The sequence below is a fragment of the Mastomys coucha genome, unplaced genomic scaffold (assembly GCF_008632895.1).
Source record: "Mastomys coucha isolate ucsf_1 unplaced genomic scaffold, UCSF_Mcou_1 pScaffold4, whole genome shotgun sequence".
In the NCBI taxonomy this organism is placed as follows: domain Eukaryota; kingdom Metazoa; phylum Chordata; class Mammalia; order Rodentia; family Muridae; genus Mastomys; species Mastomys coucha.
Genome location: NW_022196910.1, coordinates 22,099,915 through 22,126,787, shown reverse-complemented (window position 1 = coordinate 22,126,787; position 26,873 = coordinate 22,099,915). Strand labels below are relative to the sequence as shown.

The following is a 26,873-nucleotide window of genomic DNA, read 5'->3' as shown; positions in this document are numbered from 1 at the left end:
CCCCAAAACAATAGCAACAACAACAACAAAAACTAAAAGCAGACAGTCCAGAAGGCTAAATAGGGATCTCTCGGAGAGCCTTGAACTGTAATCTAGGCCTGCTCAACTCCAGCCCTCCCCTCCTCTTCTCCCCCTCTCCCCTCCCCCCCTTCTATTCCTCACTAGGTTTCATCTGCCCAGTGGGCTAATTACTGAGAATAATCAGTACATCCATCACCTAACTCAGTTTTACTGCAGTTTACTTGCAAATCCAGTATCTCCCTACTGATAAGTAACAAATAAAACATGGTGAGCAGGATTTTAAGGAAAAAAAAAATCCCCTTGACAAGATGTCTTGGTCACTTTGAGGAGAGACAGGTGTGGCGAAGAAGCCAACATCTGCAGTTCAGCTAATCTTTTCACTTCCCACCTGAGTGTGTGAGCACCCATTCCCACCTCCACCTGACTGGCAACAACTCTTGAATTTTGGAAAGCTCATTCCAAGAGTTTTGCCAGTGCTCACCAGCTTACCAACCCTGCTTGCTTACAGACACCATTGAGTTATGACAACCCAGGCTCTCAAATTATCTTAGCATTACAACCTCATAAGTGAACTGCACTAGTACCATTATCCCCACCCCCAACACGTTACAAATGCTTTCAAAAAAGACCTTTCCTTCAGTCAGCTGGGTTCACAAGTGGTTGCCCTCCCAAACAAACTTCTGACTGCAGGTAACCAAAACTGTCAATGTTTTTCTTATGGAGTTTTGGAATACTTTCCTGCTTCACTGTTATGAAGCTTCTAAAGAAACCGAGAAGGAGCCGGTCGATGCAGGAGCGATTCCACCAAACACATTAAATTTGTGTTTAAAAAAAAAATCATTTTTTCTAAATTGATGTAAGAGGCCCTAAAGTGAAAAGTGAAATGAGGTAAACATGCCACCTCTGGGAGAATCGATTACTGTTTCAAATAGTGACTGAGTACCCACATTCTGTATAAGGGACCCCTGCATACGCCTATCACTTATGGCCGCAACTTGATCTTAGAGGCGGAGAGGTAAAAACTATGCCTGTGCTATTTCTACGAACTTTATACAAGAAAGTAGACATCGAGTCCCCAGTTCCTCGGACAAGCCAGAAGTTGGGAGGCTCAGAGAACAACTCCAGGTGTCGCCTGCCAGAGTGGAGGAGGTGTTGCTTCAAATGGCTCTTTAATCGGCCAAAGAGAGAAGGGATTTGGGGGACGGGGGTGGGGTGGGGGGAAGACGTGCTCACATCCTTGCTGAACACTTGAGCTGCCCAGAAGGGAAGGTGTTCTTCAGGAGGGGCCCAGAGCTGGGGCTGGGGCCTCCGTCTTTATAGTGAAGCCCTCCATGGCCGGTCTCCATAGCTTGCTCAGAAGAGCTATTTTCGCTCACAGCCAAAATCAGCAACAGCAAATTACGCTGCAAACCGTGGCGAAGGCGCCCGTTCTGCACGGCTCTCAACTCCGGAGCGTCCGCGCCTGCCGAGACCGACTTTTGATCTAGGCAGCGCGTCCGGGGCGCACGGTGCAGGCTGGGACTCGGCTGCGAGGTTGGGGACACAGCAGCAATGCGGAGCCCCGCAGGTGGCTGTGCCCCGAGCTAGACCCCGGGAGTCCCGGGGGCCCGGCAAGCAGCGTGCGCTCTCTGGCGGGGAAGAGAGCCGGGCGACACCGTCGTGGAATAGGGCTGGCTCGCCTCTGATTCCAGCGGTGGCCCCGCGTCCCGGGGCCGCAGGGTTTCCCCGGACCTTCCCGATCCGGAGAGGCCGGCGATGGGTTCGGCGGTGCTGTGCCTCTGAGCCGACCCGACCCGCGCCCTCCCCACGCAGACTCTCACCCCCGCGCCGCCCTGTGCGCGCCCTCACCCGGCTCTTGCAGCGGTGGTGCCGGCCGGGATCCGAGTAGGTTCGGTCCACGGTGAGCGCCGTGTCGCTGCCCGGCATGTCTCCGCTTAGACGGACAACTTTGCGTCCTCCAGGGCCGCCGCTCCACTCGGCGCCGGATGGCAGCTGCCCGCCGTGCTCGGCTCACCCTCGCCCCGGAGCCGCGGCCGAAGGGGTGGCGCGGGCGGCTGCAGCTGCTGCCGACACCCCACGGCCCTGCGCCGCCGCCGGAGTGGGGAGGCGGGCGACAGTCTCCGCCCCTTCCCCCCGCTCCCCGCCCCTGCGCCCCGAGCGGCGCCTAGCCCCGCTCCAGGTGCCGGGCTCAGCCGCCCTCCCTGCCTGCGAACGTGGCCCACGCTCTCCCACGCCTCCCACGACTCAGATGAGCGACGCCCGCACAGGTTATGGACCCCCTTGAGTGTGATTTAAAAAAAAAAAAAAAAAGACGGGTTTGAGCACACCGGCGGTTGCCGGATGCCTTAAGGGCTGCATATATAAATATGTGAATGAAATATATCTATTTCACTCAACAGGCACACTTACTTGCTGGACAGTGGGCTAAGGATTCCAGGACGGATGGGGCATTTTCCCATCTAGTATTCCACGGTGCGGCACTCCCACTGTGTTGTGTATCTTAATTGTGCTTGTGTGACTCACTGTGTTGTAAGCTACTTTGAAACCCGGACATCTTTTCACTTTAGCGTTCTCTAGTTCCATCGTGTGCTCCCTGCCCACACCGGAATTTGTAATTTAAAGAGAAAAAGTACTGATGGGTAATCAATGTGGTATCGGTTGCCCAATCCCAAATTCGCTACACAAGGTCAGATTATGTCGGATGTGCCTCTGAGACTGGATCGGCAGGTTTTAAATCACTGATCCTAACAGGCCCAGAGTGCACTGTAGTCTGCCTACAGGGAGGGGAGGAGGTGTTTATCCCCTAGCTGGCTGAGAGAAAACTGGTCTGTGCGTTTAGGGAAAAGAAAAAAGGGGGAAAAAAACCCTCAAGGTGTCAATTTAGTGGGTGTCTTCAGGCACAAAGGGATAACAGAGTTGGGGGTTAAAGGGTGGGGGAAATGTACTTTCAACATTAAGAAGTTCACCTTCCTTCTGTGGGTGTTTAGCAAGCTGCTGGGCTTCCTGAACCAGGAGTTGAGAAGATCAGAATGGAAGTCTAAGAGGTCCATCTGATAGTCCTGTGAGAGGCTTGATGAAAGATAAGGAACTCTGGCTAAGACTGAGGAGGACCTGAACTATGTGTCATTCACAAGGAGACCAGGGAACCAATCATGTCCACTTAGTGGAGTATTAGGCAAGTGTAGCAGATACCATGGCCCTCCAACTATGGAATAATTTCTAGCATCTATGTAAGAGAAGAAAAGCAAGGTGCTGGATAATATAGGGTGTTCTACCATTTACTGAAAGTGCAATGTGTATTATATCCATATAGAGAGATATAGATACATACATATATACATACCTACATATACATAAATATATGCTGGTGCTTATATATACAGAACACATTTCTGACAAGATAAAAAGCCTACAGTAATAAGTGAAAAGGCAGCTGAAGTCGAGAAATGAGGACTGGGCAGCTACAGGGCAGATGGGAGGATTGTTTGTTGATTGTTTTTACTATGTATGCATCTTAAATGTGGATACATATTAACTATGCAAAAAGTAGAGTAAATTATTAAAACTTAAAAAGAATCAGAAACCTAATCTAAAGCCATTTAAGGGGAAAAAGAACCTTTAAAATAAAATGCACACACACACACACACACACACATACACACACACACACACCAGGTCCAGAGAGATTTTCAGGTAAATTCTTCCACGAAAAAAGTAGAGATTGTGAGTGTGTATGTGTGTGTGTGTGTGTGATTTCAGTTATGATGTCCAGAGAAGCTTTTGTAATAGGGCAATATTTGAGCAGAGACTATGGTTTGTATGAGGAATGTAGACTTAGGAAGTGAGAGACAGTAATGTATGTGATGGTTTGAATGAGAATGCCCCATAGGCTCATCGATTTGAATGCTTGCTCACCAGGGAGTGACACTATTTGAAAGGTTTTGGAATGTGGCCTCATTGGAAGGGAGTCACTGGGAGTGGGATTTGAAGTTTCAAAAGCTTAAGCCTAGAGTCTCTCTCTTCCAGATGCAGAACTCTCAGCTCCTCCTCCAGCACCAAGTCTGCCTGCATGCTGCCATGCTTCCTGCCATGAGGACAATGGACTGAACCTCTGAAACTGTAAATACTTGTTTATTGAGGTTTGGTCTGTTGCTATGTATTGTAATGCTAACTTCTGTACTTGAAGCTTTTGTTGTACAAACCTTGTTCCTTAACATAAAACTATTGGTTAAATAGAAACGGCTGCAGCCAATTACTTGAGGGATTAGAGGTAGGTGGGTTTTGAGTTACCTGCTTGGAGGTTGCTGAGAGGGAGAGAAGGACACAGGAGGGGGAGGAGGAGGAAGAAGAGGGGGAGGAGGAGGAAGAAGTGGGGGAGGAAGAGGAAGAAGAGGGGGAGGAAGAGGAAGGGAGGGAGAGGAGGAGGAAGCTGTCCTGAGAGAAGATGGACCATGAGCACATGGCCGGAAGAAACAGCAAGTATCTGGGGTCCACTGCTGGGGAAGTAACCAGGCCAGCAGTTAGAAAAGTAAATTAGGTGTTACCCCCACTAATTGTCAAAGCCAAATAAAATAACCGTAGTCTGAGTCTCTTCATTCATAAGCTAGATGGGATGAGAATAAGTTTAAATTGGTCTTACTACACTTTTTATAAACCATGATCAGTGTGTCTCTCTTCACAGCCATGAAATACTTACCAAGACATGTAGGAGTCTAGGAATTTCACACAGATGAACATGTCAAGAGGTTTGCAGCAGGCACACTGAGAGGAGCTCAAGGAAGAGCAAGGAGGAGGACCATGTTCCCTCAGGAGCACATAGGGAATGAGGTGGGAGGACCATGTTCCCTCGGAAGCACATAGGGGATGAGGTGGGAGGGGCTGCCTCAGAGGATGAGACTCCTACATGGCCTTTTAGGCCATTTTCAATCGATTCTCTGCCTTTTGGCTAAGATCAACTATAGGCCATTTTCAGAACTTTGAGTTTCATTCAGAAGAAGACAGAAGTTTATGAAAAAGTTTTAAGAAATCCATGGCATAATTTGCCTTTTTTCTTATAAGAGAAGATAGATTCACTCACATCATACACAAAAATCAATATCAGATAGGACTTAAAAGCAAGAGTCTTGGAGGGTAAAAGCTTAGGAGTAAGCCAGGTAGCCTGGATTCAAAGCCTGGAACCCACATGGTGGGCAGGTTCTCGAAAGTGGTCTCCTGGTCTCTATATGTACAGCTTGGCACCTGCACGGGTACACACTCATACACCACACAGACATACACACACACATATACACACGCTGTAAAATTATTTTTTAAAGACAAAGAAAACAAACCTATAGCTTCAATTTTTCAAAAGAAAATTGGAGATCATTTTATCCCATCACAAAAAAGCAGGTTTCCCAAAGCATAAACAGCAAATATTTATTAGCATTAAAAAAAAAACCAAACATGCTAACAGCATTTAAAACATGCTAACAGCATTAAAAACATGCTTCTGTCTAGAAGAAGAAATACTAAGGTGAGAACAGGAGCCACAGACTGAACCTCAGCTTTGAATTTCACAAACACTCCTGAGAAACAAAAAAACCAAGCCACAGAAAATTGCAAGCATTCTGCATTCAACGTAGAGATTAAAAATACAAAAAAATTAAAGTACAGGAAAAAAACTTACTTCTTTAGGAAAACAAAGTTATTCCATAAAAATTACTGAGAACCATAAAAGCAATGTAAACCAACTTTTCCATACATACTCTTTCAAGATGAAACTTGTAAAGGCAATAGCAGGCATTATGGTACATACCTTTAACCCCAGGACTTAGGAGACAGAGGAGGGCAGCTCTCCCCTACATAGTGACTTCATAATGTATGAAGGAAAGGGTTACTCCCCTTTTATCTTCTATTTTTAATTAAATTATACAGAAGGTATTCCCTTTGCAGGAGAGATTTCTAGAACTAAAACCAGAGCTTTTCCTCCTTAAGGTTTAGAGCTAGAGAGAGCAAAGGAAAGAATTAAAATTTACTCAGATAGTTCAAGTTAAATACATTATGCTCAGATATGTATCTGATAGCAAAATTTGAAGATGTTTAGATTAGAGCCTGTGGTGGTTTGAGAGAAAATAACCCCTATAGGCCCATAGGGAGTGGCACTATTAGGAGGTGTGACCTTGTTGGAATGGGAGTGGCCTTGTTGGAGGAAGTACGTCATTGTGGGGGTGGGCTTTCAGGTCTCTTATGCTTAAACTATGCCCAGTGTGGCTTACTCATCTGCTGCCTGGGGATCAAGGTGTTGAACTCTCAGATCCTTCTTCAACACTATCTCTGCCTGCACACCACCATGATAAACCTCTGAACTATAAGCCACTCCCAATTAAATGTTTTCCTTTATGAAACTTACCATGGTCATGGAATCTCTTCACAGCAGTAGCTACCCTAACTAAGATCAGGCTCAAAAGCTGTGTGGCCTATTGCACGCAAAATTGCCAGCTCCGATTTTAACTACTTAGTGTATTGCCAACTGCAAATGACCACCCTTACGGTTAGCTTCTGATAGAGCGTAATCCATATGACTATTATGGAAACGATTTCCATTGTTTACTTACAGTCAGCAATGATCTGGCACGGAAGCTCAAAACTTCCACTTTGCAATATGTTGCTAAACAAAAGAAAACACACACAACAAAGTGGAAAGACTCGAATTGACTCCGTAGGCTAGAAGCCTTGCCTCCCGATAGTCCCAGTGCCGTTAAAAGCAGATACAATTACTTCATGTTACAGATTCCCAAGAGCAATGATTATCAAAAAAGGTGCTACAGGCAGCCTTCAGAGGTACCGGAGCTCATCAAAGTTTAAAACTGTTACTATTGTGAAAGAGCTTGTTAATATAAAAAGATAGAATTTATCAGCATAACCATGGATCTAACAAAGATGAGTATCCAGACTGCATAATGAATTCCCCAGAGAGCTGGGCACGGTGGTATGTGTCTTCAATCCCAGCACTTGGGAGGCAGAGACAGGAGCATCTATCTATCTATGTGAATTTCAGGCCAGCCAGGACTACTTAGCAAGACCCTATCTCAAAGAACAAAACAGAACAAAAAAGAATTGTTTTTTATTGTTATTTATTTATTTTTGTTTGTTTGTTTGTTTTAAATAGGAGTTGGAGATGGCTGACTGGTTAAGAGAACTTATTGCTCTTCCAGAGGACCTGAGTTTAATTCCTAACACCCACCTGGTGGCTTACAACCTTCTGTTTCAGGGGATCTGACACTTTATGATGCACATACAAATATGCAGGCAAGACACTCAAAAAGATAAAATCAATATCTAAAACAACATTGAAAGTTAAAGACTTCCCCAGGGTAGTAGCATGTGTGCATGTGCATATGTGTTTGTATGTGTGTGTGTGTCTGTGTACATATGTGTAGAATGCATGTTTATGTGTATGTATGTATGCATGTGAATAGTGTATATATGTGTGTAGTGTGTGCATGTATGTGTTATATGTATTTGTGTGTATAGCATGCATGTTTAGTATTCATTTTGATGTATATAAGAATGATATTTGCTTTGGCAACACATATAATAAGAATGGTATACAAGGCAGCTCAAAGTAACGATGCTATTAATAATAAAGCTGGATCTAAGAAGAGTTGCTAATTTAAAAAGAATTATCAAGACTAGACCATAAAAAGTTAACAATCCAAGTAAGAATAGGTGAAAGATACAGAAGGCATTTTACTGGCGATGCTACATAAATGGAAAGTACACACAGGCTATTAGGTCTGACTTCATCAGCTCTAGGGGCAATGCAAATCAAACCACAATGATATGTCACTACACACTGACCAGATGGATAAAATAAGGACAATGAACGGGATGTGGTGGCGCAGATGTGGAGAAATCAGGTAACTCATGCAGATCTATCTAGCACAGATAGAAACGGAAAGTGGCCCGGCCTCTTTGGACAGCAGTCTGCCAGTTGTTTCGTTTGCTCACTTTCTTGTTGTTTGTGGTACCGAAGGTGGACATAAGGGTCTCACACGTGCTCGGCAGGCAACTGCTCTACCATCAAGGTATGTCTCCAGCTCACTTTCCAAAGTTGTTTTTGAAACAAGCTCTTATCAAATTGCCCAAACTGACTTTGAATTTATAATTCTCCACTTACAAGCCTCCTTGCCTCAGAATCCTTAGTAGGATTATAGGAATCCTAAGTAGGTCTACAGGTCTATACCACCAGCCCCAGTAGTTTTATACAAACTAAATTGTCTTTTGTTTTATAAAACTGAGTTTTGTAAACCCAGTAGGTTTTACAAAACTAAACTGTGCATAACCATCTGACCCAGCAATTGCTCTCCTGGGCTTTATCCCACAGAGAAGAAAACATGTTTATGCTGATACTGATCCACAAATGTTTACGGCAGGTTTATTGACAACATCAAAAACCAGAAGCAGCCCTGGTGTCTGAACAGGCAAATAAATGTCCATGTCATGGATCATACAACATGGAACATCCATGTCTCGGAACACATAACATGGAACATCCATGTCATGGAGCACACAGTAAAGGAGAGCAAACTACTTCTATGCAACAATATGGAAGGGGCTCCAAGAAAATGTGCTGTGAAAAAAAGCCAGTCCCTAAAGGGTACACACCCCATGGGTTCTCTTAGGCAGCATCTTTGAAGTGCTAAAGTTATAGACATAAGATGAGTAGTTACCAGTGGCTGGGACCTGAAAGGATGGTTGTGGGTATGGTTACTGAAGAGCCACATCAGGGCTCCCGTAGTGATGGAACCACTTTGTATCTTAGGAGCAGTGGTAGGAAGGATTACAGAGGCAATTAAGTACCAAGAACTAAATTGCACACACAGAGATATGTACAGGTGGTCCCAATTTAGGATAGCTTAACTTACAATGCTTCCACTTTACAAAGACACAAAAGCAATGTACATCTGGTAGAAACAGTGCCTTGAATTTTTAAAAACATTCCTTTGTTCATTTCGTGTGAGGGAAGCATGTGCCCCCTCCTCTGTGTGTGTGTGTGTGTGTGTGTGTGTGTGTGTGTGTGTGTGTGTGTGTGTAGGGCAGAGCATCATTTGCTGGAGTCATTTATCTCTTTCCACCATGTGGATTCTGGGGATCAAATGCAGGTTGTGTCAAGCTTGGTGGCAAGTGCCTTTATCCAATGAGCCCTCTTGTTGTCCCTGGGTGCTTTTCCTGGGCTAGCAATTTGTGGCTCAACATTTTCTTGCTATGCTGGGCAGATGCACACAGCCACACAGCCATGTCAGCCATACTGTTCTATCATACCCATACTTCCCAGCACACTGCAATGTTTGATAGCAAACAGTGCTTTGACTTACAATATGTCCTACTCACCATAAGGTTGAGGAAAATATAATCCCATTGTAAGTAGGATATTATTGTGTAAGTGAGAGTTAGAAAATCTAAACAGAAGAGTACACTAAATGCTACTACTGTATTTTATTCATACAACAGTTATACAAGACACTACGATAGGGGCAAGATAAGTAACGGGTGCCCGTGGACTTTCAATATTATTCCTTACTATCTTATTATCTGAATCTACAGTCATCTCACAAGTTGAACTAAAAGACGAAACTGTTATGTCTCCTCTCCCCAGGAAAAACTCCAGATGTGGGAGAGAAGGAAATGAACCCAGCAAGGCGGCTGGGGGCTTTGATGTATGGCCGCTTTCCTGGAGCTGTTGTCTACATGTGCATGTTCCTCTTACACAGTGTAGATGCTCAGGGCGGAGGAGCCGTTGTGTGTGGTGCCCATTAATGTAACTGGGAACATCTGCGTCTGGCCACACTGTATGCTGTGTCACAACCTAGGTCAACTGTGGGCACATTGAGAGCCAGAGGCAGTGTTCCCAAATCACCCAGTGCTATGCACAGGACCTGGCATAAGGCAATAACCCCATAACATTTTGTCACATAATTAACTGAAAATTAAGTCCTGATTTGCAGGTAAGTATATATCAAACTTTATAGATTTGATTCAAGGTCCTTACAAACCAAACTGTTTAGTAAGATTTTACATTGCAAGGGTGAATAGACAATTCTCTAATCTCTTGGTACCTCACCACTTTGGGGTTACGGCCTTGGTCTGAGTTTGTGTTTTATATCACATACACACAGGTTTTTACAAAGTGAGCACTTTTATTTCTCACCTCTTGACCCTGACATTTAGAAGCAAAGAGTGCAGCTGTCTGGTTACGGCGTCTGCCTCTTGGCTATCTCCTACTGCCCTTTCCTAGAAGTTCATGACAATGTTACAAAAACAGATTAAAAATTCTTTCCTTTCCACCAAGCACAGAATGGTTCATTCAGTTAAGTGTGTGGCTTTGGCTGTCACACCAGCTTCCCACTTCACACGACCACAGAGGAGGCAACTCTCTGGCAAGCTACATTCTCTGCCCAGGAGGAGCCTTTTCATAAATCCCATACTGAATCTGAAGGATGACTTAGCTATGCACCAGGAACACAGTGTCAGTGTCAGGGATCTTTTTTTTTTTTTTTTTTTTTTTTTTTTTTTTTTGATTTTTTGAGACAGGGTTTCTCTGTGTAGCCCTGGCTGTCCTGGAACTCACTCTGTAGACCAGGCTGGCCTCGAACTCAGAAATCTGCCTGCCTCTGCCTCCCAAGTGCTAGGATTAAAGGCCTGCGCCACTACTGCCTGGCAGTGCCAGGGATCTTGCTTTGTGCTTGGTCATCCCAAGCTGCAAAATGAGGGTAATGGGAGAGGTAACTACTAAATAAGTGTGAAGAGATGTTTTACAACGGAGCCCTCCATGTCTACCTCCATCCTGTCTTCCATGAGTCCTGCCAACATTTCTCCTTTACGCCACTCAAGCATTTGCATATAGTATGACTGATCTTTCCAGGAAGTGAGATTGGCTGGAGATAAAGGGTCTAGATCCCAATCTTGGTCTCAACACTTAATAAAGCTTTTGGGTTCCAGTAACGGATCAGAAGGTGACAACCTTCTCACAACTGCTGATGAGGACAAGATGATGCTTATGAGTCACTTAGGAAAAATAAGAACTCAGTAAAGTCTGTAGGAGATGAAACCAAACTCAATGCCTGTCTTCATGTGACACCTTTTGTCCCTTCCAGTGAGAGCTCAAGGATTTATGCTGCGACCTTGGCAAGTCTTCCAAGGAAGGGAGGGTTCATGTCAAGGCTGAACTCCCTTAGACTTGTCAGTGGAATGAGGAAGAAAATAAGAGACCCTGGATCTGGATCCTGTCCAGGCCTGGCCATTCACTTCTGCCCTAGCTCCCAAGCTCACAGAAATGAGGAAGGCACACTTCCCCCTTCCTAATGCTGATCAGCTCCCTTACAGTTACAAGCCATGACTCCCACATACAAAAAGGTTCTTTTCTCTGTACATTTTTATCAAATGATTCTGCTCCTGGGAATTTTTTCCCAGAATAAGACAATACAGAAAAAAATTCATATCTAAGTTCATCCATCAGTTTTTATCATTCTGAAAGGTTGGGGGTGATTCCAAGATTTAGTATTTATGGAGAAATAAGGAATGCTTGTGTAAACTATGATATAGTCATATAAAATGTAGTAAGGCCAGTGCAGATTACACTTAAGAATAAGCAGCTACATAAGGAAACACTGATATAATGAGACTATGACTTTGTTATGGCAAGTCAGAATAGTCCTGCCAGACTAATAAAATCTGAGCAGTAGTAGGACCATTAGTGCTGTTGATGACCAGAACACCATGCACTCTCACACCCGGCAGCTCCACTCCCTGATGTTATCCCAGAGGGCTTACACCAGTAGGATACACACAGAGGACTGCTCACAGTGGCCACAGCCAATGAGGTGGACAGGCACTATTATTTTCCCACCTTACTGATCTCTGGGCAGATTAGACCAGAAGAGTCCATCTAAGGGCGACAAGGTAGTATACAAATTGCAGCTCACTATGACTCCAAAGCTCCCTAAGGGATATATCCTTGGAGGACTACTTCCCATGTACAAGCCTCAGCTTTCCCACTAGGAGATCAAGTCTGTGTTGGAGCTGATGAGAGCGCGTGCATGAGGAAAGAGCTCCTGGGATCTGGAAACAACAACGTTGGAGGCCACCCCATGGGTCATTAACTCTGCATGAGTGTGATGCTCTCTGCCACATCCCCCTTGGCCAAGCTTCTCCAAGGTGTTTAGTAAATACTCACTACTAATAAAAACTCCTTGAGGAATATTTAAATATGCTAAATTTTTGTTTCCTTTCTTCCTTTGTGTGTGTGGGGGGGTATCTGAATAGGGCATATGTCTTTTCTGCCATTTGTAAGCACTTTTAGATTTTTGGTTTAGCATTTCAAGTTTTCACAAAATGAGACGTCACCTCTCCTATGACACTGGAAGTGGAGATACACTTCTCTGCGAGTGTTTCTAAATACTCTCTGCCTTGCTGCCAAGCTTTGAAGGGTTTTCTATGGCCCTGTAATTTCTCACTGCTTCTTTGCAGATCGCCTGTAGTTCAGACATGCCCGGTTCATGTTTCTGACAGGCCATTGATTTCTCTCTGTCCTGACCCCATAATAACAACGTCTTTTCCAAAAGGAGAGAGAGGCTAAATCACACACAAGATTTAGGGTAGCCCGTAGGCAAACGTACTGGATCACATGAGTGAACACAAACACACACAGGACGGAACTGTGAGAAATGATCAGAAAGACAAAACAGAGCTAGAGTTAAAAAAGCAACAACAATACCCCCTTCAGTTCCCAAAAATGACCCTTAGAGGTAATAAAAAGGAAAAAATAAAGGAAAGGCCAAAGAAGATGCTGCTCAGTTCACACAGCTCAATTTTGAATTTCTACTTTGCACCAAGAAGCAGAAGTCTACGAATTCCTCCAAAGCCTCTTGACACTGTAATTACAGAACTATTTTCTAGGCATGCTCCAGCGAGATAAGGCTTTCCCTATCCCTCACGGTTCCCATGTGATCTGTCTGTAAATGGAATCAGGCTTTCTGCAATCCAAAGGAATCAGGCCATTTTAGATACAGCTGCTCAAAATACAGATTACCAATCAGAATTTATATAATTCACCAAACCTAGGTGCAGGAGCATTTACTCAAAGTATTGTATTTGAGCATTTCTGTCATTTAGATATCAAGATTAATTACATAGCTGATTATTGACCAAAGCTTTGATGCCCAGCAGAGTAAGGGAGTCCCAGGAGACCACAGAGTATGTGAAAGATGCCTACTGTGAGCAAGGGCTGAGTTTAAACTTTACTTAGTTTATCCCCTGAAGGTCAGCAGCTAACAGAATGTAAAATATCATTAGTTCATGTTAAATATTCCCTAATGCTCACAACCAGAAGAGTGGGGATTTTTTTTTTTTTTTAAATTTTGGAACATTTACACAGACATAACGAGATGGCTTTCAAGTCTTAACATGAAATTTACCACATAGCCTGAAGGTTGATTCTTTGACTGTGTTCTGTCATGTAAGGTCAGGTGTTGATTTTTCTACTTGCCATGTAGTATTCAAGAAGTTTCAGGTTCTGGAACATTTAAAATTTTTCGTTTGGAATAGCTTTGTTTTTATATGACTATACGACAACATATACAGCAAATTCCACTCTGACTTACCTATTGAAATATGAAAACACTACTCATCAGTATTCTTTCTACCTCATATAAAATATAAAACAAATAGAACATGAGCATATTAAAACTAGTATTTAAATCTATATTAAAAAAACTATACAGAGGTAGGGGCTCACAACCAACCATTGGACTGAGCACAGGGTCCCCAATGGATGAGCTAGAGAAAGGACCCAAGAAGCTGAAGGGTTTGCAGCCCCATAGGAAGAACAACAATATGAACTAACTAGTACCCCAACAGTGCCCAGGGACTAAACCACCAACCAAAGAGTACACATGGTGGACTCATGGCTCCAGCTGCATATGTAGCAGAGGATGGCCTAGTCGGTCATCAATGGGAGGAGAGACCCCTTGATCCTGTGAAGGTTCTATGCCCCAGTGTAGGGGAATTCCAGGGCCAGAAAGCAGGAGTGGGTGGGTGGGTAGGTGACCAGGGGGATGGGGGAGAGGATAGAGGGTTTTCTGAGGTGAAACCAGGAAAGGGGATAACATTTGAAATGTAAATAAAGAAAATATCTAATAAAAAAAAGCCAAAAAAAAAAAAAAGGAAAAAATAAAAACAAGTTGAAAAAAAAAAAGCAAAACTTTATTTGTAGCTCTTTATTCCAAGTGATGCATGCCAAAACTGATATCACTTCTTGTTGGGTTAGTGATGATCATTTGGGAAATAGGCCTCTGGGATTGTCTATCAGGAACTCTTTTGATTACGTTAAATGAAGTGGGAAGCTCTGCCCACTATGGGTGGCACCATTCCCTGTGCAGGGATCCCAGACTATATAAATGTAGAGAGTAAGCCGAGAGTTAATATGCATGCCTTCACTGTTCTCCATCCTTGACTATGGGAGCATACTCCTGTCCCTGTGACTTCTCTGCCATTGTGGACTATAACCTAGAACTATAAGCTCAACACATCTTTCATCCCTTGAGCTTCTTTTGTCAGGTATTTTGTTATAGGAATAGAAAAGAAAATAAGACACTTCCCAGAAACCATATTATATATAAAAGTGTTTTCCATGGCTTAGTTCATATTAAATAGTGTACATACCTATCACATTTCCTTCTGCTAGATTATGATTTTTTTTTTTTTTGAGCTAGTGGACTCACGCAGTTTAAAATTCATCCATTCCCAGCACGCTTCTTGTGACAGAAATCCTTCTCTAAATGTTTGAGGATTTGAATACTGTGTATACAGATGTGTTTTAAACATTCATTTTTTTTTTCCATAAAAGAAAGCCTAAAACTAACATTGAGGTGTTCTGTGCACCGGGAGGAACAGAAGCGTCATGAAACAGGTGGCGGTGTCCCCTAAATCAGTCAACAGATAAAACAGAACTCTGTCAGAAAGGCTTCTCCTAAAAGTTGACAAGCTTATCTTAAACTTCAGTGGAAGAAAAAGACAACTCAGGGGAGGATGAATAGGAGCTGGCAGGGTGCTCTGCCCTTATCAGACTGCTGATGTCTTATCAGCAACAACGATAAAGTTCACATGACCAGGAGCAGGGATGCCAACCAAGGAAGAGCGAGCTCAGAAGAGACCAGTGCTAATCTAGAAGCATGTGACCAATCAATGGGAGAGGGAAACAATTAGTAACTAATGAAGAAAACTGGAGAACACAGTAGGACCACTGAAGACAAAATCAAAACCCAGGGTGCAACCTTCTCATCGCTGAGAGGCACACGCCCAGCTTTCTATTATTGCTGAGAATCCAGTGTAATTCCAACTAGATTATATAATACATAGTCATACATGATAGTCTTCCTTCCTGCCCCATAAAAGACATGAATAGGACTAAGTCAACAGACATAAAAAGAAACAGAAGCTGTATGTTTTCAAGAATTGAAAGATGGCTATACAGTTGAGTCTATAAACTATGTGTTTTTTTTTATTTTCTTTTACAGAACATTGAATAAAAACAAAGTTATCTGTGGCTTAACAAGGTCAACGGTTTAGAACTGAGACAGAGGACACCAAATACACATGGACAGATTCAACAACTGCACCAAGTACTTCAGATTATCTATCTATCTATCTATCTATCTATCTATCTATCTATCTATCTATCTATCTATTTTGCAGCTAACTGCAGGAAGTTGAAACCGTTCGTGGCTGACTGAGTCCAAGCACCATGCAAAGCCCCTCTCCCTCTGGGTTAACTGAGTTGAGCTCAGCACGCTCTCCACACACCCTCAATCTTTAGCCTAACTCTGTAAGCCACTCCCTCAGAGCCTTGTGCACCCTCTGTATGGTGACAGCTGTCTCGGGATGTCTTACAGCCTGCTATTTTTCAGCATGCTATGCCCACAGGGCCATTTCTTCTTTTGTTAGGAAGAGATCAGAAGTGTGTAGGCACACAAGGTCTCAGGTCACACCTCTGTTAATTCACTTTCTGCATGGGTGTGGTTTCACCCTGTCTCCTAGAGTCCCTGCCTTGTGTTCTCCTGGCTGGTCCTATGGTGGTCTCATGACACAGACCTCCGCTAGACTGCTGTGGGCCCCAGCCTGGGATGCTTAAACAGAAGCTGTCCTTACATGGCTGCCCCTCCAGCTACGCAGCACCCTGGTGTCTGATTCCCCCTCTTCGAAGAACAGCAGGCATAGCAGAATCAGATATGATTAGATTAACTGACTTATTTTAATTTCATTATGTCTGCAGGGACCCTCACCCGGATATGTCACATTTAAGGTTCTCGTGGCTAGGCTCTCCAAGTGGGAATATTATTAGGGTGATACAACTCAGAGTAATAGCCATGCTGTGACTTGAGAGGCAGAGGCAGCCAGAGGTGAAAGGGTAGGGCTCTAAACCCAGTGAAAACTTGACAGTCCCAGGGGAAATAAAGCCCTGATTTCTTAAGCTGAAAATGGTTCATTCTGATTAGACCTCCCTCCCCTCCAAACTTCTTCATCTAATTTTACATAAAGACAGTTACATAAAGAATCTCACCCAAAAGAGATAGCAGGAGAGGTAATGATCCATTAAATCTCTCTGACAGCTCCAATTGAACCCCTAGATATGAGCTATGATTCTCATGGCGGCCTCCCTCTACACTGAACATTTACGAAGAGTGGACGGGAAGAGAGGCTGTGTGTGGAGGAGCAGAGAGGTGGGGACAAGGGAAGCCAGCAGGCAGCAGATCGCTAAAGGATGAAGTACAGTCAGGAAAATACCCTCTCATCCAGGACGTAAGAACGAACGTTACAGGATGCTGCTGGGAAGGAGAGGCAGAGCCAAAAGAGAGAAGCTTGAAAGAGACAAGCAAAAGAAATACCAAGAATACCAAGGTTTTATAAGTTTCTTTTTTAAATGAAAAATAATTTCACAGGGGAGGCCGGGGTACAGAAGAATCACAGGAGACAATGCATCAGCAACCGCCAGACCGGCAACATTCTCACACTTCCCATAGATTTTTCTGGCCAAAAAAATGGTGTCTTCCCCTCTTCTCTCAAGATTCAAATCTCAGGTTAGCAGAGAACTCGACAATCTGAGACTGGGGAGTCACATGTCTGCATTGTGCCTAAATAAATATATTTAAGGAGCCATGGCCAAAGATGGAATTTTGTAATTACATATTGATTTATATTGAACTTCTTGCTCTGCCCCAGAGTCTTGCATCATTCCAGGACTGCCTTCCTGCCAATTTGTAGGTAGTTTATAGCAGTTTCAAAGTACCTCCAAAAATGCATTTCCAACAGATGGGATTATTAAATGCTTCGTGCAAACAATGATCCATAGATACAATGATCCATAGATACGTTACCGCCCACTAGCAGACAAAGCAGAGTGTCTCTCTGCTCCACTCTCAGTCCAATAAATATTTACATCCTTCCATGTACTCATTTCAAAACTGCAGGATACTGAATTTTATTGCTCTTTTAAGACAAACAAAAGGAATTGCAATTCTTTCTGGATTTTCTAATTAACTTGTTCTCAGAATAACTTATTGATAGCACGATAGCACGAGGAACAGGGCCAGTTTATGGTTGGTGCAGGTTGTCAATTTACATATCAAATATAATTACATGTTCCTTACTGATATCCTTTTCCAAGTTGGAATAATTTATTTACTTATATCTTTTTTTAAGACTTATTTTTATTATTTTTATTTGTGTTTGTGTATGTATGTGTATCTGTGTGTGTGTGTGTGCATGTGAGTGTGTCTATGTAAGTGGATGCCGTATGTGTGCCATTACCTGAGGAAGCTAGAAGAATAGCTGGATCTCTTAGAATTAGAGTTAAAATAAAGGCAGTTGTGAGCCACTTTATGGGGATGCTAGCAACCAGACTGGGAACCTCTGGAAGAGCAGGAAGCTGTCTTAACTGCTGAGCCATCTTTCCAGCCTGCTATTTACTTATACTTTTAAAGCCTAGAATTATAGAACTTTCTAGAATGAATGATGAGGACAGTGTGACTTCTTTTTTTTTTTTTTTTAGCTTGGAGAAACTGAGAGCCAGATATGCAAAATGAAGTGACAGAACTTGGAGAGGAGGTAGGATAAGAGGGAGGAGACAGTGCTGGCTTCATGGACATTGCTACGCAGCCAGTGTGCATGCTTGGTGCCCCTAAAGGTCAGAAGAGAGCTGAGAATCCCCTGGAGCTAGAGCTATGGATTGTTGTAGACCACCATATTGGTGCTGGGAACTGAGCTTGGGCCCTTTGCAAAACCAAGAAATACTCCTAACTACTGAACCATCATCAGTCCAGCCCCAGAACTTGCCCTCCCCGCCTTTTTTTACTGAATAGTCGATTTAGACTAGAATCCACCAGAGACCATAAACCAAACCTTCTCTGTTCCCACTCAACTTTCTAAGAGAGTGAATAGAACCAAAATTACATTATTATACTCAAGAGTGATATTTGTAACAGCATCACACAAACTTAGTGTGACAGCTGTTTCCAGTTGTCAATTTGACTACATCTGCAATGAACTACAATCCAGAAATGAAGGGCACCCCTGGGACCCACATCCTGAGGCTGGAAGACACAGGCCTGTGATTTGAATCTTGAGGCATGGTGGCCATGAAAAGCTTAGGAACATGCCTTTAATCCCATGAGACTGAGGCAAGTAGATCTCTGAGTTCAAGGCCATTTTGGGACCAAGCAAATTCCACGTTCAGGCTCAGTAATACACACCTATAATCTGGGCCACACCTTCTGCTGGAGGCCTACACAAGGACATCGGAAGAAGAAGAAAGTCTCACTCTTCTTCGCCTGCTTACACTTACTTGCCAGCACATTTGTCAGAACCTACTTCTATAGAATTCCAGCTTATACAGAAGACCAGCTGAAACACCTAGCCTCGTGGGACTGAGCAACTACTAGATTCTTGGACTTCCCATCATCCACAGCTGCCCATTGTTGGGTTAGCTAGACTTCAGACTGTAAGTCATTCCGATAATTTCCTTTAGCAAGGCTCTCTATTGCTCCCCAGGCAAAAATAGGAATGCCTACAAAAAGTACAGAATACATGTTAAAAACACATCAAGCATACTAAGACAGGTTCTCAAGTCTTGTCATTTCATAGAACTTGGTGTCTTAGTTGAGAAACACTTCATCAAACTGAGCACCATTTCCTGATTTCTGTGGTCCTACTAATTAGAAACTGTTTTACTTGGCAGGTAGAGGATACAGTCTGTCTGAGACAGTTGGGAACCTACTTAGCTCCAACTATTAAAGACAGTGGACCACAGAACTAATGAGACCCAATATTTCATATACCCTGACCAAAAGGGCTATCCTCAAGCCCCTATCTGGTGAGTCTGGATTGTATGGGGGATTGGGCAAGAGTCTGATATTACCACTGAGGCAGAAGTGTCTTAAAGGGCTGGTGTCACTGCTATTCTAGGCAGCTAGCAGACTGCGTGTACAATAGCTTTCAAAAGGCAGCAGGCGACACTCATCGGGGGACTCTGTGCTCCGCTCACATTAATGAGCAATTTCAGAGTCTGAGATTAAAGCTGTTTTCCCTTAATAATACTCAATTTTCTTTTGAATCGGTGAGAAAATCTAAGTCAGGCTTGGGTCACCCGCACCAGAATGGAAACTGGAAAAGCAATGAGCTGCTTTTGTTTTTATGTCATTGTGTCCATAATTAGTCAGTGGTATTGCTTGCTTTTTTTCTCTCTCTCTCTTTTCTTCTTTTTAAAAAGCCTGACAAAAGTCAGCCACAAAAACCTTGCTCTAGTTTGGCAATGCAGAAGCTGGCAGAGCCTCTGATTATTCTTTTGTGATCTCAGATAACCTTGCTCAGGTGCCAAGGGTCTATTCAGTAAGTCAGACCGACTTCCTTCAGCATCTTAGAGGATCCCTTCTGTACCCCGGTAGAAGCACACATTTCCTGAAGCAATGGAGCCACATGTTCCAAGAGGAAGAAACTTGGCAAAGGATGAGCACACCCTACCCCAGTGGAAACTGAAAACTCGTCTTTCATTTTGTAGACATTATTATACGAGGCACAAAAGATCCTGGGACCACCTCAGCCAACTTCACAGAATATAGCTTCAGATGGCAATCTCAGGACAGGGGTGGACATGAAAATTCAGATTTTTGGGTTTCCAGTCATGCTGTCTTCACTGGTCTGATTCAGAAAGAGCTCAGTATACATAGCTGGGCTGTGAGAAAGTCTGTTTTCAATATATCTAATGGCTTTACTGAACACAGTTTGGGAGGATGAAGGCCACAAGCAAGCCCAACATATGGTCACAAGACCATGTTCTCTCTGCCATCCTCTTATTTCACTAACCCTTTTAAGAAGTCTCATATTTTTCCAGTGGTCAGGTTCAGACAACTACTCTCTGTTTCTGCTTTATCATAAAACAGGTCACCGGGTCAATGAGAGCAGTAGTTTCAGTCTTCATGAGGTATGTGCTTATGAAACACCTGGATGTTTACATCAAGCCCCGAGCAAAGTGGCCAACTGTTGCTGAGCGAGGCCTTCCTGTGTCTCGCTGTAGTCAGGCTGCAGCACGCAGCCGCTGAATAAGACCACACTAGCATCGGCTGAGATCACCTACCAAACAAGCAGTGTGAACTGAACTCAGGGAAACAAATAAAGATAGGGCATGAGATAGGGAGAGCCAACTAGATTTAGGACTTGGGACGGATTCCCCAGTGCTGTGGTTTACGTATGAAACTGTCTCCTGAAGGCTCATGTGCTAGAAGCCTGGTCCCCAGGGACAGTACTGACAGGTTAAGATGAGAAGCCTAGCAGGAGGTGGCTGGGTCATGACCACCCCTGAGAAGGGATTACTGCTGGTCTCTAATTCCCATGAGATCAGGTTCTTACAATCGAATGGGTCAAACTCTGCCCAGGATCTAATTCTTCTCTTCCTATCTGCCACATTGTGACACTACACAGATGCTGCTGCCATGCAGGCATGCTCAAGTGGTTTAGACTTTCTAATACCCACTGATCTCACAACCCAAATAAATTTCTTTCCTTTTTAAAAAGTTTCTTAGCTTGTAAAATTTTATTTGGAATATATAATGTTTTGCCTACATATATGTGTGTGCACTAACTGTGTAGCTGGTACCAATGAAGATCATAATGGGGAGATCAAATTAGATCCCCTGGGATTGGCATATGGACAGTTGCAAGCTGCCATGTGGGTGCTGGGAACATAACCCTGGTTAGCAGCAAGGACTCACACCTGCTTAGCCATCTCTCCAGCCCCAACTTTCTTTTCATTCTATACACTACTTAGTATCAGGTATTTTGTTACAGCAACAACAACAAAAAACACATGGAGCCCTGTGATAAGGAGACACAGTTTATAAGTAAGTGTGGAAGGGGCAGAGAGAGAACAGGGTACGAGGGGCATGTCTGAGAAATTGAGGTAAGCTTAGTATAGCTAGAAAGGGTAAGAGGCTGAGGCTGAGAGAACAGGCACCGAGAGCAAGGCAGGCAGCCAGGCCAGAGGGTATCTACAGAGTGTGACCACTACCAAGGCCACTAGATGACATTGAGAGTCTCTAAACAAAGCACTCCTATGTCAGACTGTCACCATTAGTTATAATTGTTTTAGGTCACTCTAGAGGCACTTGGGATCAAAATAAATAACCCGTTAGTTTTCTCTCTGGTAAGAATAAAGGATCGGGAGTCCGGATGTCCCACACCCAGTCCTCTTCCTTTCCAATCTATGAAGCGCCTATATGTATTACAATCTGTGGTGCTGGGAGCAGCAGGATGCCCACAGAAAACTACTCTCCTGAGCCAGACAGAAGCAGGCTTTCTGTGACCAAGGGATGCTGGGATTTGTACTGTGGGAAGGGAGAGGCGTTCTTTATTCTGGGAAATAGTGCTCTGGCTGCGAATGCTGGCAAGATGCCAGCTGTCTTTGGTTATTTCTTCACTCTGGCTCTGCAATCCAAAAGCACACCATTCAGATGCTCTTGAGCCTCTCTCTCTCTCTCTCTCTCTCTCTCTCTCTCTCTCTCTCTCTCTCTCTCGCTCGCTCGCTCGCTCTCTCTCTCTCTCTCTCTCTCTCATTCTCTTTTTACCGACAGGCAGTGCTGCCTGACTGGGAGCAAAGCACATCTTTAGACTTTCCTTCCGCTGGTCCCACACAGCTTTCCTTTGTTCAGAAGATCATTGGAAACCCAAGCTGTGGCAGGGAAGGCAGAGAGGGTACTGCACAGGCAGGGACTAGCTCTGGGCTAGACAGGAAGTGAGGAAAGCTCAGGCAGAAGGCAGGAGGAGGTGCCCAGGACATGCTGTGGACAGAGGGACAGAGACAACTGGTGAGCCCAAGGTGATGAGGTGTTAAAATAGACACACGAATTTGGTGCTGTCTACTGAAAGGTGGGGCCTGGGGATATACATGGGTATGGAGGAGCATGCACTTGTGTGGATGAGCAGGTAAATGTGTGGAGGAGCATGAGCACATGTGTACAGGAGCATGCACGTATGTGTGTGGATGAGCAATCCATGGGTGGAGGAGCATGATTGCATGTGTGGAGGAGCATACATGCATGTGGAGGAGCATATATGCGTGTGGAGGAGCATGTGCATGTGTGGCCACATCAACACACATGCGCATGTGGCAGGAAGAAGAAAGATAAGTAAAGCTGGTGGTCAGGAGAGACAGAGGAACAGGGGATTTACAGAAACATGGAGGCTATTCCAAGACGAGACTATATTGGACAGTCTAGGAACTAGATGAGAAGTGGGGACGAACACAGAAAAGGGGGTCGGTGTTCCTACACCTTAAGGTCCTTGTCTGGAATGGTCGGCTTCTAGGTGTCCAACATGTGTTACCTCCTCACTCCCTTCAGTCTTTAGTCAAATACCACAGGCAACTGGTGAGGGCTTCTCGGATCGTTTTATTCTAAATTGCAACACTCCTGTGTCTTTCCTCCTCTGTCCCTCACTTTTCTAAAACCTGATAGCATCTTGTATGTTGTGTATTTTGTCACAGGGCATATAATTATTATAAATATGTATTTATACACAACATAAATGTAATTATGAAAATATGTGCTAATATTTGTTATGCTGTATGGTATACCATCTATGGCAGACGCTAATTACCTGTGGGTCCTTTTTCAGCAATTTCAGTTACCCAAGGTTAACCATAGTTCAATATTTAATGAAAGATTCCAGATATAGACAGCTTGTAAGTTTTAAATTGTGTGCCACTCTCAATATGATAAAAATCTTTGCATTATTCTGTCCTGTGAGCCAGACAGACAAACTGTCTCTCTGTTCACTGTATTCTCTCTCTCTATGCTGCTTGCCTGCTGGTCACTTAGTAACTGACTCAACAATAGACTATGTTTTTATTAAGTGAACCTTTTTTTATGCAATCATGCTCTCAAAGTACAAGTGCAATAATGTTGGTGATTTTACCACAGTGTTTTGTTATAATCCTATTATTATGATAATTGCTATTAATCTCTTACTGTCCCTAATTTATAAACTGAACTTCTCCATAAGTATGTAAGTATAGGCAAAGCCAGAGTACACATGGATTTCAGCACTATTTGTGGTTTCAGGCATTCAGTCAATGCACTAGAACAAACTTCCTTGGGCAAAGGGCTCTCTGCTGTGTACACCATCATCTGAGAAATCTATACAGCAGTTATCAAAAATTTTACACCCATAAATGAAGCCACATGCTAATTCTAATTGTGCTTATTTTTATATTCTTGGAGCCAAGAACATTTTCTGGCATGAAATATGCAAATACACTTGTGGGATGAACACTTTTTTAAAAAAAATTCTTTTTATTTTTAAAACTTGTTTTTAAAATTAATTCTTGTAGGTCCACATGCGAAGTAATGGATTTCATTGTGATGCTTCCATTCATATGTGCATCATTATCCTCTGTCTCCTCTAGTCCCCTCTCCCAGGGCCCTCCTCTGTGATACAGCAAAGGAATCGGAGAAGTAGAATAAATTACAAAGTGCCACCAGGCAGTGGTGGCACATGCCTTTAATCCCAGCACTTGAGAGGCAGAGGCAGGCAGATTTCTGAGTTCGAGGCCAGCTTGGTCTACAAAGAGAGTTCCAGGACAGTCAGACTACACAGAGAAACCCTGTCTTGGGAAAAAAAAAAAAAAAAAAAAAAAAAAGAACAAAACAAACAAAACAAAAAATTACAAAGTGCCAAAGGCCTACTGTGTTTGTAAAAGTGGGGCCTACCCTGGGTCGTAGCCAGCCCTGAGCTTCCTGCCTCCCACAAACCAACTTCCTGAGACCTCCCTACCCTCACATGAAGAAGGCACAAATCCCACTTTGTACAGAAACTTCCCAAGACTTCGACATATACTAAATCTTGCTGAAGAGAGAAAGACTAAAGTGTGTCTGAGACACCATTGATGGGGCTTGCGTGTGGCACAGCGGTTGTTATTAAACATTCGTTCAGCAGCAGCATGGGACCTGAATCTCATTCCCAGCACCCATACCAGCTAACTCAGTCACCTGTAACTGCAAATCCCGAAGAGCTGCTGTTTCTGACTTCCACAGGTGTGTGTACTCACATGCACCCCACAAGCAATCGTATGCCCCCCCCCACATGGCCACATGCATACACATCATCTTAAGAAATGAGAATAAACCTCTAAAAATGGTTTGCCCAGTTAGTATTCTGGCAGGGACCCTGGGTAACCACACTACAAACTCCCGGATGAGAGCAAACTGGTGCGGGTACCCACGTTCTCCACAGCTGCTGGGCAAGAAGAATTGGGAGAGAAAGAAGTCGGTGGTGGCCGGTCTAAAGAGTTACAAGGGGGATGCCTAAGAAAGTTTTATTTTATGCAACAACCAAAATGATCTGGATTTCTAAAACCAACCCTTTCAGTGTGTTTTCCTGAGGAGAGCACCTGGCACAGAGAAGGTATTTGTTTTCATTGCTTCCCCAACTCCCCAAGAAATGTGGGTTTTGCTGAGGACTTTTATTCTTAAGACCTTGGTTATGTATAGAATTTGCTTTTGACATTCGGGAAGGTGGCTAAGTCTACAGAAAGGAATGTAACTGGGTCAACATGACAGAAAGAGAAGATGATCTATTTGTGTGAAACCTGAAAAATCTGGTCTTCACAAAGTGAGTCAAAAATCAGGTATGGTCACACGTGCCTATAAAATTCCAGCACTGGGGAGGCTGAGGCAGGAGAATTATGAGTTTCAGGCCACCCTGGGTTATAAAGTATATCTTAAAACAAAACAGAGAGACAGTGGTATAGTAAAGAGGCCCACCCACTGAAGTCCATGGCCTGGCTCCAGCTTGGCTTTGTCACCTTGTATGGTTTACCTATCTTTGTGTCAGCATCCCTATGGGTAACAGTCATCTCTGTCGTGGCTCTGGAAAGAATCAGATGATACCAAACAAGTTGAAGTGGTTTATGTGAGGTGTGTCAAGTATTTGCTGTGACTGAAGGTGGCACTGGAAGACATTTATGATATACACACAGCCTGGAAGGTGCTTGGATTAGCCACACCAACACTTCACGATTGATTCAAGATTATAAAAAGAGGTCAACCTTAGCCTAACAATGCCAAGCCACACATGTGTATAGGCTTGTGATTCTAGAAGAGAGGGGTTTAAAGCAGGACAAGGAATTCACAGGCAGCCTAGGTTACACAGTAAAATTTTGTCTAAAAGAAATCATATGTTTACAAGACCTGCGTACTTAATTCACACGATTATGACCAGCACAGTTGAAGCAGATTTACTGAAAATCAGGTTAATCCAGGTCTAAGCCTGGGGCCACATCTGCCCTCTGAAAAATACTCAAATTGTGATACACTTTCAATTTGTGCTGGATCTGGCTTTGAACCAATTCCACACCCAAGTCCTGTCCCACAGGAGTTTCTGATCCGTGTGCTCACTAGCCAGAGCTACATCACTATTGTCAGTCTACTCCCAAGGCCAGCCCAGCTCCAAAGCTCTCCTCTCTATACCTCCCATGTTGGGCCTAACTGAAGCAAGAACACACATGGCTTCGGCCAAGTGCACCCAAGTGCACCCAGTACTGGTTCCCTAACTGTCCACTCGCCACGGAGACACAGGCCTGGTTTTCTCTAGCTAGAGAGACGAAGTTAGGAGACAGCCATTAAGACTTGGCATTTTAACCCCTTTTAATTTTAAAACAGCCTCTTCTTTGTCCTTTGGCTATTGCTGTTCATTATAAACATGGAAAATGCTGGTCAGGAGTGGAGGTGATGGCTTACATGTTATGGAGACCAAATGCATCAGGCTGTTGGTTCCCTTACATGACATTCTGGGCTCTGAGGACCTCTTAGTGGGAACGAACCAATCCCATCTCCAAGCAGGTAAAGGTGGAGGGTAGGGGGAAATCACCTGTTCAGCATATGCCTTTGGGGCACCCTCTTGTTATCTCTCTGGAGTAAACTGGCTCTCATCCTCCTCTGGTTCCCTACTTCATCCTGGCTTTAGGGTCCTGGGCTTCCCCAGTCACACCCAAACCAGCACTGTAAGGCCTATGAGACTCCAGTGTGTTCTTGTCAACAAGTCACCCACTCTGAGAAAAGAAGAATCACAAATAGGATTGGGAGTGGGAATGGGAGGGGGAAGCAGACACTCCCATGTCTTTGCTTTAGTAGGCTTCTGTGCCTGAACCTGAGTGTGACGACTGGATTACTGTGGTGGTCCTCACCTGGCTCTTTCCTTGTAGCACCTCCATGCTGGGAAAACTGAGGCCAGGAAAAGGCAAGTATAGGAAGGGGAGGGGGACGGGG

The 26,873-nt window shown here is 43.9% G+C and overlaps 1 protein-coding gene across 19 annotated transcripts in view; it reads right to left on the bottom strand.

Annotated features, from left to right (window-relative positions):
* Tmcc3 (transmembrane and coiled-coil domain family 3) overlaps nucleotides 1-26,873 on the bottom strand; it is a 275,765-nt gene that overhangs the window by 67,659 nt on the left and 181,233 nt on the right. Inside the window, exon 2 of one of the 19 annotated variants that reach the window (XM_031349746.1) lies at nucleotides 13,479-13,576. The exons of 17 other annotated variants lie outside the window; for them this stretch is intronic. Coding sequence is in view for 1 of the 2 variants with exons in the window: in XM_031349730.1 (XP_031205590.1) it covers nucleotides 1,870-1,947 (78 nt within the window). In the remaining variant the exon portion in view is untranslated. Of the gene's footprint in view, nucleotides 1-1,869; nucleotides 2,113-13,478; nucleotides 13,577-26,873 lie in introns of those variants that run through there. One more of the 19 variants, XM_031349730.1, reaches the window with a different exon arrangement.